Consider the following 13,950-nt stretch of genomic DNA (forward strand, 5'->3'; position numbering starts at 1 on the left):
AACTAGCCAAGCTAGCATGGCGGACCACGCACCGCCGCCACATATGGGTAAAGTGGAGACTGATAGCCTGGTAATAAGAATCACTACCGAGGTGCTCAAAGGCGTTGAAGCCTCCTTCCGTCATCCTCATGAGGCTTGTTCGTCTAAACTCGCTGCTTTTGATCCTCGGCTTAACGAGGCTGAGCAACGCATCTCCGACTCTGAAGATGCCATGGTGAACCACACTGCTAAGCTAGCCGAAGTCGGGAAGAAGCTGGAGACAGCGCTGGATAAAATTGATGAGGTAGAAAACAGGGGACGACGGTGTAACATTCGCATCATCGGACTATCCGAAGGCAGCGAGGGCAGCAACCCTGTCTCATTTTTTTAAACTTGGCTGCTGGAGCTGCTGCAAGTTAGCTTCAAAGGTGGAGCTGTCAAACTGGACCGCTGCCACCGGGCTCTCACACGCCGTCCGCCTCCCGGACAACGGCCCCGCACTGTCATCATTAAGGTCCACAACTTCCAAGATAAAGTCCGGATCATGCAGGCAGCCAGGAAGGCGCAGGCTCTATCGTTCAACGGAGCTTCAATCATGATATTCGAGGATTTCTCCGCGGATTTAAGATTTTACATCGTCTTTATATTACTCCTGAGGTCAGACACAGAATGAATCCTGCCATATCAGATCTTTGTACTAAATGTCAATCTGCTGTTGACTCACTTTTTCATTGTTTGTGGAGCTGCCCCCATATCCAGCAGTTTTGGATCACAATTGCTCAACAGCTTGAGAAGATCTTTAAGCACCCTTTACATCTGGAAGCCAGGATTTGTGTGTTGGGTCTGCCTGATGAGTTACCTACTGATCTTCGTAACACAAGACTGGTGCATAGTCTGCTGCACAGTGCCAGGAAGTGTATTCTACTCATGTGGATCTCTGATAAAGCCCCAACCCTAAATCAATGATTGTGTACTGTGACAAACATCATCCCTTTTGAAGCCTTTTCCACAGCCTTAAAGGACAAACCCTTCACATTCTACAGGATTTGGGACTCTTTCTTTGACTACCTGGGATCTGCTAAGGCCCAGAGGTTGAAATCAGGACTGATGGATTTGGCCTGGAGGGGGGCAGGGGAATAGTATCACCCGTCATGGTGAAGATGCCTAGATACAGCATCCCGGATGTTTCGGAGTTCGCTTTCCAATACATGCTCCCTGAAACTTCTGTTTCGTTTATTTATCCCTTTTTTTTCTTTTTTTTTCTTTGCTTGTTTGTTAGTCTGTTTGTCTATCTGTTTGTTATCTAATTTTAATGTTGGTCTCATTACTTATTGTTTTTAGCTGCCTGTCTTCACCATGTGCTGTTTCAATGCTGTACCTGTTTTTCTATCCTTTTTGTCTTTTTAGTGCTTTGCAAAACATGCAACTGCTGAATTAAAGTACCGGCACCTTTTCTGATCCAATTCAGGCACTGTTGTGTATTAACGTCAATGTCATTGGTATATATTAGTCCCCGCCACATAATTCGACGATAGGCAAGACATGACAATTCTGATTCGACTATGTAAATTCGTAGCCGTAGGGGAATGGCTGAACGGTGCCCGCCGTTTGTTTAACGTAACTAGAAAGTTAATGTGTTTTTTTTGGGTGACGAGATAATATATATTTATTTTTCTATATATCTAGAAAACTAAAACTGCGCTGCCTAGATGGAAACAATTCGGATTTCAAGACGACACCGGTCCAGTGTTTGGCTTGATTTCAAACCGGTTTGAAAATTTCTACACTGGCCCAAGCCTATTCTGATGGTCTGAAACAGCAACATTCATTCACCGACATTGATGCTACAGTACACCATCACAGCTCATCTCTGCATGCTGTAGTCTGTTTACATTTGACCGTCTGCTTATTTTTCATTCTCTGATTGGTTGTAGGTCTATCCAATTGTGTCCAAAGGGATTTTGGCCGTTAATAAACCCTTAAACCGAAAATTAACTGAACAGTTTTAACTTGCATTTGGATTTGGTAAGGCAATGTCAGGCTAGGGAACTATGCAAGTACATCTTCTTTCAAACATTTTGTTTATCAAAGAAGCTGAAACAAGTTAGAGCTTGGGAGAACTTTGTAGATGTTCATAAAAGGTCAAATATTATTTTCTCCCAACATAATAAATACCAAGACATGACAATACCAGGAAGTTCAAGTTTTTCTTTTTCCAATTTTCTAAACTCATACACTGTAAACATGATGGGCTTAATTCTAGTCTTCACAGAGTTGCCTATAGTCAAACACAGGGTAATCCTGTACTGCTCTGTGAATGTGTTTTGGGCCTTTTCCCATGCTCCCTCTCCCTCGCTGGGGGACTCCATTCAAAGTCCCAGTGGTGTAGTTGAGACCACATAACCCTGTGGGAAGATCATCACATATTGCCAAGAACAATTTTCTGATTTACTTAGCTCAGATATGTATTAGGTGGATTTCATGATGGATTTGTTAGACTTTACTCATACAATGAAAGAGAGATCAAGGAGCAACAACAAACACAGGTATAACTAGATAATGAAAATAGATTTACGTTTACACTTTGACTACTGGGAAAGCAGAGACCGAAGAATTATACACATTTAATATATATTCTATAATTATATTTCATTCTGTTTATTTTGTCCACTTGACTCCCTCATCCTCGGTGGGAGAGAGGGATGTCTTTATTTCTCCTTACACTCTTTGAGTATGTGTGTGTGTGTGCGATACAGTAGCTGGTAGTTCTTGCGAGTGTGTGAAAAATGTTACCTGGTCGTACTCCAGCGCTCCAGGGTAGAGGGGCCAGCCCAGAAAGAGCTCGGCTATCACACATCCCAGTGACCACATGTCTATGGCCTCGCAAAATGGTAGGCCCAAAATGATCTCTGGGGCCCTACAGAGAGAAAAGAGAGGCAGAATAAGTTACTCTGTCAGATCCCGGAGGACAACATGTCTACTGATACTACTGGTCAGTACCGTAGTATCAATAAGCTCCTGAACAAACAATCCTGCTATCAGTTTTTGTAACTCCGCCGGGCGCCCATCGTGTCTAAGCATTTGGGAATGATTTTTAAACTAAAATGTGTTAGGCTACACAAGTAGCAAACTTCTTTGAGGAATAACTCAGTGCATATGTGTGTATAATGCAAGCCAGTGAGAGAGAAAAAGAGAGAGAGCGTGTGACGGTGAGTATAACAGCTGGAACACACCGGGAACGTTAGTATAGCAGCTATTTTGGCGCCCATGTTATCCATCTGTCTGTTCACACCGGGCACGTAGCGTCCGCACACACAGACACACACATTACAATTACCACAGTTTTCCCCACTCATCCTGTCTCTTTCTATCGGAGAGCGCCTGGTGTGTTCCAGCTTTAAGGCTGCGTTCAGATTGCCTGTGTTTGTGTGTGTGTGTGTGTGTGTGAGAGACGACAGTTAATGTTAAGCAGTGGTCTATAGCTGTGAACCTCTGCATATTTATTGTAGCAGCTGGACATGGAGATTACTCTTGTATCGATTTCTGACTACCGTAATTCCTCAAATAAAAACCGGGACCTTTATTTAGCTGAACTGCAGAAGGTACCAGGCTTTTGTTAGAAGCAGGCCTTTATTTCTAATTCTAATCTGTTTGATAAGTATAATTGTTTTAAATAAACTGTTTTAAATTAAAAGCCATAGCGTTCCAGTGGACAGAGATCATTCATTTTTTAAGAAACATTCAGAATTAATCAAGCACCAGCATTGTGTCAGTTTCAACCCTGTAAATGTACCGGGTATTTATTTCAAATACAGGTACTACGGTATTGCTGGTAGATTACAATAAGAGCATACAGTAGTTTTGTAAAACACATTGCTGGTTTGCAGCAGCACACCAGTATCTGATTAACATTACAGACGGTAGCTATTTGTTTCTAGCTCCAGGCTAACGTTTTTCCTCCCACCTCCAGCTACCCATGCTCTACTCTTGTCGGCTAATCTTGTCAGCTCATCCTTCTGTTTCTTCCAGTATTGGATTCTCCTGGGGTCAATGTCGAAATGTCTCGCAGCTTTTTCACCCAAGTTTTCCTCCGCATACTTTAAAACTCTTTTCGTTTTGTTGGGCACCAGAGCCCGCCATTCTCTGCTAGCACTAAATAAGACCCGTACATCCAATGTAGCTACTGCCATCTATTGGCACCTGTACGTTACTACAAACTACACTTGGCTGAGTAACAGATACAGCCGCATTGACTAAAATACCGGTAGGACAATAATACTTAACATGAGTACCATAATCCAGAAAAACAAAGTGTGGAAAAAAGCATGAATATATTGTTGAATCTGTTAAATTAAATTGGTAGAAATGTAATAGAAATGATTTGCCTCGAAGCTTCGTTTAATTAATGTCACCAATGTTTTATCGCTAACGGTGTTTCCGCATGGAGGATTATTACTGTCGCACACCGGGCTGACACTGCTGTCGACACATGCCATGAAGACTGATTACAAAATGAAGAAAGAGCATAAGGGGCTAAGAGAAGACACAGGCTGGAGAAAACGACAGAAAGTGTCCAAAGTTTGGAATCCGTTCAAACGTAATTAAAATGAAGACTCTGTACAGTGTGTCTACTGCAAAATCGAACTAGCTTACCTTACTTACTTACTTACTTACTTATCTCTTCATGGAGAAACAGCTGATCAATGATCTACTAGCATAAGTGTAACAGAGCTGTGTAGCATTGTAATCAAATATATAAATGAAAATAGGTTGAGTATAACTAATATTTACATATAGGCCTATACACATATCAGTCTCAAGTTGAAACTTGTAGTTCTGAAAGTTAAGTTGCATAACTTAAGGTAATGTTTATGTATGTATGCCTTAGTTTGAGGTGTTTATTGCATTTCAGAAAATGTTTTCTTTAAAAACAATGTAATATAGCACTTAAATGCACTTAATATGTTTAGTTTTTTGAGAGATTATATTGTAAGCAATGTAGGCAATACAAACCTAGCTTTTTCTGAAAATTAAACCAAACTATTGTATTTTATTGCTCTTCAATAAAACAAAAGTATTTCTTACCCAATTACTCGATTAATCGATGGAATAATCGGTAGAATACTCAATTACTAAAATAATCGATAGCTGCAGCCCTAATTTTTACAGGCAGTTTTTCCTGTAAAACTCTGCTACTGCTCTGCAAAAGTTGACTCGCAGTCAACTTTCGAGACCGGGGCAGACTAGTGAACATCCGAACGCGCTGCTGCCCCCCCAGCACACGTCTGCCCCGCTTGCACTCCACAAAAAATAATTTATGTAATTATGTGTGGTTGTCATCACGCGACAGTGTGGAGGAGAAATAGTTTTTTGTAAGTTGTTGTTATGTTATTATTGTTTCAGTATTAGTGTTTGGTATTCAGTTTCTGAACGGTGCACAAGCCAACAGTTTGGTGACGCTGTCTGAGCCTTACGTCATAATTGTTAATTAGTCACAGTAATACCATATACCGCGGTAAAATAGGGAGGAGGTTTGGCGGTATCAAAATTTGGATACCACCCAACCCTAACTGGCATCGATAAAACCCTAACGATACCCATTCCCCGTGCTTAATTTGTAAAGTGGGAGGTCCCGGAGCGCAGGGGGGGGTGGTGGATCCGGCGACTCAAAACGGGGGTTGGAGGTAACGGAACAAAAAAAAAATACACTGCCTACGTAGCTTCTCTGACTAAAAAAAACTAAACAACGCTGTGTTTACATCAGGGCAATGTTTATTTTTATTTCAGAACATGCACTGCATCGGTGCAACATGTAAAAAAATATATACTGCAACAATCGTTTTTTAACAAGCAGCAATTATCCATCGGACTATTAAATTAACTAAAAAAAAAACACTGGATGAGACAAACATCATGTGACCATGTAAACAGCAACAGGCTTCTTGTGGGACTTAAATATACACATAGAAATGAAACCATATATGGTAGGATATATATGTATATTGCAATGATGAACACCCAATAATTAATAATCTACACAAGCACATCATAGAATAATTGTGATTTCTTCCTACCATCATTAGCCTATTTGTCCAAAACGGCCCATACAGCATCGATAGAGCCCCCGGCCTCTGTTCCCCTGCTTCTTTCTCTACACCTCGTGTTCAGAGCAGATCTATGTCCTTTTGCAATCCATGACCTCACGTATAGGAAAGGGGTTGAACCGGGTAAGCAAATGGCTTTATGCGCCATTATGATATTGCATTCTCGTTTTTGAGACAGCTCTGACAGTTCTTGCAGTGCGTCATACATGAATCCTAAATTGCAAACAAAGGCATGGGATGAAAGGCGCTTTGCCAAGCCATTGTAGCTTTCCCGAGTTGCGCTCTTGCGAGCAGAATCCTCCGCTGCGTGCGTAAAATGTCCGTGGAGGGCAGGATAACTTCTCCACACAGCTTTGACTGTTCTGAGACTAGATGCCACCCATCTGTTGTCTAACACCCGGCCAATTTTACACAACTGAATGTTCAAACCGTCAGCACACTCTTTGAGCTCCACTCAGTTTTTGTTTGATGTGCTGTACAGTGCGTAAAGTTTATCCATGAGGATTTTGAAATGATTTATAGCCCCCATTTCTTTCATCACATCACCAACTGCAAGCTCAAGTCGATGCGCAGAGCAGTGCCACACCCTGATGTTTGGGAAGCGGGTTTTAAGTCGAGTTGCCACCCCACTCTTACGTCCGAGCATCACTGACGCACCATCACATGTGAGACCGACAAGTGTTTTTGAGAGGAAGGCCTCGTCTAAGTTGGCGTGATCTAAGGCATCCAACAGTTTGCCGACAATGCCTTCTGCGCCAAAATCATCTAACTCCACAAGATCAAAGAATATGTTGTCGGGCGATTCCATTTCTGGCAACTGCATTCGTAAATACACGATTAATGCGCTCTTTTTATTCAAGCCTGTGGCCTCATCCAGCATGAGACCGATTTTTGGAGCACAAGTGACAATCCTCTCAAAAAGTTTTCTTTTCATGTCAGTTGCAATATGCTGTTGTATATGAGAACATGCCACGTTAGAGTGGAGAATCCTCCCCATATCCACACCATTCATTTCCTGACAGTCTGTTTCATGTTCAAATCCGTGAGCTGGCCTGTGACGCTTGGCCTCCTTGTAAGCGGTGCGAAAAATTCTGGCAGTCGTTTGCACCTGGTCGCTTTGGATATTGGTTACTGCATTTACCAATATATTTTCGTCTGTTTTATCACAAATATTGGATGCCATTACATGTGCTTTAGTACTCCCATGCTCAAAAACCTTTTTCCTTAAGGCTCTTTGCTTTTTTCTCAAATCGGGCGTAGATGATGTCACTGAGGCCGAGATCCATTCTTTTGCCAGTTTCATACCTGCAGTTTTTTCCGGACCCAGTGATCCCACTTTTTTTACAAATGGCACAGCCCAGTCCAGTTTTGTCCATTGTAAGCCAGGGATAACTTTTTTTTTCTCTGTAAACTGAGCGTTGGTCCAGATTAGCCCAGTTTGAGTGTCTGTTGTACCTGCTTCGTCGCCATCGCTATCTCTTGCAGATTGAAAGTGCCCATCAGCCGTCTCGTTGTCATCTTCTCCCCCATGTGGGTCATCATCATCTCCGCTAACGACAGGTGCATTAGCAGCATTGATGGTAGGCGTACTACTGCTGTGTCCACCATGGTCTCCACATTCTTGATCAGCAGAAACGATTTTTGCTTGTTTTGGATTAGAATGGCCAGCGTATTTGTAAAAGTTAAGCAAACTTTGTTGTCTTTTTGCCATTTTTCCCCTGAGGAAACGAGGCTAACAGCACAAGCGCTGCATGTGTCACTTGAAGTTCCTCCCAAAGAATTTCTAATATGGGAAGAAGTTCCACTCTCTCGTTACTTCCGGCTTCTGAACTGGTTGCAGTTCCACCCATATAGGGGGCGCTCACAGGCCAGTGCAGAATGAATGGGACTCTATGAATCCCCTCAAAAATCCACTTTTCTCAGGATATAATTTTTTGTCTAGTAATTTGAATGTTGCATTCGAAAGGGGAGGATAAGAAAATGCACACTGCTGGGTGTTAGATTTTTTTTAAAGTCGCTTTTTTGTTCTAAAAAGCCTTTTAAAATGTCAATGACGTCATACACATATACGGCCAGAGATCAGCTTTACGGCAAGCTCTTTTTTCTCTCGAGGCATCGACAACACAGCTGACAGGTTAGCCTCTCCGTGTTAATACACGTGCTAGAAAGAGGTTTGCTAATGTTTTAAAGACCACGCCGAAATATTCACTCTGACATTCTGGCTCTGCTTCGGATGCCGTCAAGTGGGATCTCTGGTCGTAATCAGTCCTTCACTGACCAATCAGCATTCATTAGCAGAATGCTAGCGTGTTATGGGCAACAACGACAACGACAAAGGACATAAGTACTCGTTCATTCAACTTTTGACCTATAATCCATGTTGAACTTGCAAAAACTACAATCAAATCTGAGATTTCTCAACGACAATCAGGCGAAAGAGACAAATTTAGCCGTCTAGCTCCATAGGGTCCCATTCATTTTGCACTGGACCGTGATCACCCCCAGTGGAACTCTGGTGGAACTGCAACCAAAGTAGGTACAATGTGTACAAAGGGGCTGAATAGGGAGTGGAACGGCTTTTCGTAGACGGGCTTTGGTTCCTCCCTTCCCGCAAAAAGAATACAAATCCTATCATGGCAACGCCAAGACCCGCCCTTCAATAGCAGCTCGATTGGTTGGGGTTAGGCATTGACCTCGAGTGGTTAAGGGTTAGGATAGCCGATTGGTCAGGGGATAGGACCTGAACAAATCAGGTTACGTCCCTCTCCCCCCCCTCTGTCTTTCCCTGAAAATTCACCTCAAAACGCATCAAAAATATAAACACAAGATTTTTGTGGAACTTCAATGGGGAATAAAGACTAACAAGACAGATAACAACATTGAACACTACACAAACAGTAGTTTATTTTTTTCATAGGCGATTAATTTTTCATAGTGACACGGGAGGTGCAATAAAAAAGGTTCCGAATCCAACGTCGGAGGTGCCGGAACATGTTCTGGTGTATTCCGGCTCAAATTAAGCCCTGCCCATTCCTGGCAAGGCTAGCGGCTCCGCAGCTTTTGTTGGATGGGTTAAGCTCAAAAAGAGAGAACAAAAAATGTTTCGCAAAACCCTGTCAACCATATTAATTCAGGGGTGACTCTGGATCTAAAATATCTACTACGACTCCACATTGGGTTTCTTTTCTGCATAGAGAACTAATTTCCTGCATTCTGGTACATTTTTATTTACCAATTTTTGGTGAAAATATGTTTATGTACTGTATGTAAAGGGAAACACAAAATTGAGGCGGCATGTGACAATAATAATGGAATATAAGGCAGTGATGCTCTAAGGCATTCTTTCAAATAATATTGTTATCCATGCTAAGTCAACACGTATAGGCATGATTTACTCGCCCTTCCTCTTTTGTTTAAGGAAGTAACTTTAAATGGGCATGTGGCACCTATTCACATTAATGATTAACAAAATTATACAACAAGTAGACACAGTACAAGGCAATCTGATTGGTCATCGTTCTAGACATTTAGAACTCAAATCAGCATGATAGCACACCCAGACCCATTTGAGCCAGCACTAAAAATATAACTCTGCTATGTCCATGTCAACATTCCAGAGTTGAATCAAAAACTGTTTCGGGAACATTTTTATTTATGCAAATAAATCACGAAGGAGGACAACCAAAACTAACTGAAAACACTTGATGACCAGGCATAAATCTCACCATTGTGTGGCTTATTGACTACACAAATGTTAACTTGATCACTTCCGATAACGTGCAGCTCACTCGCTTACCCACGCTTTTCGGTGGAAAGCGCATGCAGCGACACAAAGCTACATGTCTACGAGTCAAAATAACTGGAGGCACATATGCAATGAATATCAAATTAGTGGTGCGGAATACTTTAGGTAATCAAAAAAGTGGTAGGGACATATCCCTTCTGTTCCTATGGGCTGGTGCACAGAGATCCAGAAAGTCAGTGGATATAAGAGCAGGCAGCACCGGATCATCAACGATGACACATCACTGACAGTTTAATAACATCCAAAACACATGATTTACTCTCAGTGGTTTCTGTGACATGAGAGTACGTAGATCTGTTTACAGTTGAAAGGTGTTCCTTAATGTGGCCGAGGACATATTCGCGCGCACACTGCTAAAGAATGTGGCCAGGGGGCGGCCTCTAGCTCACCCAGTAAGAGTGTGCGTCCCATGCAGGCCGAGTCCTTTGCAGCTGCCCGGGTTCGAGTCCGACCTGCGGCCCTTTGCTGCGTGTCATCCCCCATCTCTTTCCCAGCTTTCCTGTCTATCCACTGTCACTATCAAAAAATCAAAAAAAAGGGAAAAGCCCCCCCCCCACATGTCTGGGTCACATGGCCACATGTGACCCAGACTACCTCCAAATGTGATCTGAGTAATCAGATCTTAATGCGTCCTCAATGCGACCTGGATGCATTCACACCTGCACTAAGAGCTGTCCACTTGTGAACATATCACTCAGGATGGATATTAAAACCAGGTGAAAACAGGGTTATAAATTACTCCCATGGGTGTGGGTTTGGGAGAGGGGAGGCAGTCAACCTACTGTTCCCCTAGCTATGTGGAGATGCCAGAGAAGGAGGCTAACCTGACTAAACAGTTCAAAGAACTGGACAGCCTGACTCTGGACGGTAAATCTAAGACCACATTAGCTAACCCTAACCCTAGCTTCACAGCAGAGCATTCAGGTCCAGTCAAAACAATGCACCTTAGCTCAGTGCCAGCCACATGCTTAAAATATAGCGCCTGTGGATGAGAGGGAGAGTTGACTGTTGGTCACACATAAGTCAAACCTATTTCAAAAGCACTACATCAAATCCATCACTATCAAGTCTTAATCCAACAGCAGACACATTCCAGGGTGGTACTGGGTGAAAATCATTTACAGAATGATGTGCTAGATAATTAGTGATGACCATTGTAACAAAGCACAGTATCAACAAAAACTGAACATGGTAAGAATTGAATGCAGGGGCTGTTGAATGGCATTAGATTGGTGATCCTATTTGTTGGGGGTATTTCAGTTTACATTTTAAGCAAGATAGTGACAAAAGTTCTGTTTTGGGTGGCATTCATGAAAAGAAATATTTGTAATATTTATCTTGTGACTGACTTGAAACCTTGTGATTTGAATGAAAACATGTTTAATGAACAAATCACGGTCTTTTTCCCCCATCTATAGATGGTGCTTTCTATTGGCAGAGAAGGCAGATTGGACCTCATTTATTTACTTTCGAAGTAGCATAAGTATGTATAAATAGGTCATGATTAAGGATCTTTGCCTAATTTTGAAAGCTCTCACCATTATAGGGTAGGTTTTACATTTTGTATGACCCTATTCCACCTAATTAAAAAATATAGACCCTATTCCATTAAATTATATTTAAAAGGCAACTGCATTCAGTTAAGCTTAAGAATACCACAAAGCATGGCACATAACTGTCTCTATGCAAGAAATGACAGTCTCATCAACAATTATTCAGGGATCACAAAGTGAACGTTACACCAATGACGTACATGCAGTGTTACTGCAACAAAGAACTAAATCTCTTTCAACGAACAGACTTTGGTACTTACACAATTCAAATGGGACTAGTAATCTTGCAGCAGTAGTGTATGAAAACAATGGGCTATTGGCCTGGACCAACAGCAACAGTGCTGCAAATAGTAACCACTGCTGTGACGACCACAGGGGAAATGACTGTTGCCAAGCAACAACCGGACGCAAGATCATAATGTAACAGTATTACAGGGTGATAAATGGAGCCATTGCTCAACATTATGTGTGAATAACTGTGAGCATGTGTGTTTCTATGGCCCCGTTTTCACCTGGTTTTAAAATCCGTCTTGAGTGATCTGATCACAAGTGGACAGCTCAGGTGGGAATGCACCCAGGAGGCATTGAGAACGGATTAAGATTCAATCACTCAGACCCCACTGGGAGTTGGTTTAGGCCACATGTGACAACATTATTTTAGCACTGTGCAAGTGTATGTGACCTAGGCCAAATTAAGGACCGCCTACTCAACTGTGAGCGGAACTACGTACTGAAACCACTGAGAATGAATTGTGTGTTTTGGATGTTATTCTCATACTGACGATGACACCCTGCACTGCTACTACTATTATTACTAGCCATACAGTACTTCTATTATTTTTACGGTTACTATAATTGCCATTGCTCATCATGTCATTCCATTTTACCCACTGCTATAATTATATGAGTCATATATCTGTATATCTGACCCCCCCCCAACCGGTCGAGGCACAAGGCCACCCACCAAGACCCAAGGTCTGCCTGAGGTTTCTGCCTGCCTTTTAAAGAAAGTTTTCCCTTGCCGCTGTCGCACCAAATGCTTGCCCTTGGGGGGAATTGTTGGATCTCTGTAAATTACTGTATAGTGTGGTCTAGACCTACTCTATTTGTAAAGTGTCTTGAGATGACTTCTGTTGCGATTTGACATTATACATAAAATGTTACTGAATTTGGCTTGGAGAGACATTCTACTGCCAGGTGGGAACATGCGTAGTGAGAGCTGTCCACTGATCACATCAAGATCAGACTTTAATACTAGGTGGAAATGCGGCCTGTGTGTGCATGTATGCATGTGTGTAAATACATATATACATGCACACATCAGGTCATGTCCATCACATTTACAGCACAGCCCCTAGACTTGATAACTAGAACTGTAACTGTAGCTGGTTGGGAATAGGTGACCACTGTGTTGCATCGGTAAGAATGCAGTGGAATGCTCTGATGCTCTTCAATAGATTTATTGGCAGCCAATATATGATTGTCTGTGTCTTTGTGAGTGTGTGTGTGTGGTTCTACAATAAACAAATAAAAAGGGAAATATCAGCATACAAGTAAAAACGACAGTGCTGACAGGATGCAATTAGTAAGGCTAATAAATGGTAATTAGTATAACTTTCACTTTACGTAGCTATAGCTGCTTATATCAAAATAACCAAATAATATACCAAATAACACACATCAGCTAAATCAAACAGGCTTCTTACTGCTGGGATCTCAGTAACAGCAACCCAAACATAATTCTCTAATACACAACCATTGTAAACACTCTCATTACGAACTTAAAAACGAAACTTATCAGCCAGCGCATACAGGTGTCTTCTCTGTGACCCAAAACAAAAAGGTGCTGATTGGCTGATCCCCGTTACCGTGAACATAAATAACAAGTCCTTCTTTACACTGCCCTCCTTGGCCTGAAGGAGAAAATTACACTTTGCCATTTCCTATTGCTCCTTCAAGAGGAAGTCCAGTTATGTAACCAAAAAGAGCCTTGAAGGAGACTGCCTCAAACATTTACAGAACAGTCCTGCAAAGTGGGGACTGAGAAACTGATTGTGGTGTTCCTAGTTTTAAGTGCTACGATAAACAAAGTGAAGACAAGGAGGTCGGACCACAAAAAAACTTTGTGTGGACATAAAGACTGACCTTAAAAAGGACAAAGGGCAGTTTAAATACATTTAACCACTTTATCAAAGGAAAATAATATCAAGAAAATGATAATGTGAATTCACACTAGATACACAATTCACAAAGAGCGAAATAAAAAATAAACTGAATAGCATAGGTGGACAAACTATACACTGGCAATGCAAAATAATCATGAGCGTTGCATTGAAGATGCAGATTCATGCTGTGCTATGGCGATCAGCTGAGAATCCTGCCTACACTGAAGAGGTACGATCCGCAGTGCTAAACAAAATAGAGAAAAGCACCTGGTACCAAAAGAGAGTTGAGTGGAGGCAAACCATTTTGTGGAAATGAGGCTCAAGTGTGTTAAACATGTAGAGAC

At 41.9% G+C, this 13,950-nt stretch overlaps 1 protein-coding gene across 3 annotated transcripts in view; it reads right to left on the bottom strand.

The window, feature by feature from the left end:
- The window catches only part of LOC144522555 (homeodomain-interacting protein kinase 3-like), a 52,726-nt gene that overhangs the window by 25,167 nt on the left and 13,609 nt on the right, over positions 1–13,950 (bottom strand). For all 3 annotated transcript variants that reach the window (XM_078257728.1, XM_078257727.1, XM_078257726.1), the window contains exon 5: positions 2,773–2,896. In XM_078257728.1, coding sequence (XP_078113854.1) covers positions 2,773–2,896 — 124 coding nt within the window. The remainder of the gene's footprint in view (positions 1–2,772; positions 2,897–13,950) is intronic.

The sequence above is a fragment of the Sander vitreus genome, chromosome 8 (assembly GCF_031162955.1).
Source record: "Sander vitreus isolate 19-12246 chromosome 8, sanVit1, whole genome shotgun sequence".
In the NCBI taxonomy this organism is placed as follows: Eukaryota; Metazoa; Chordata; class Actinopteri; order Perciformes; family Percidae; genus Sander; species Sander vitreus.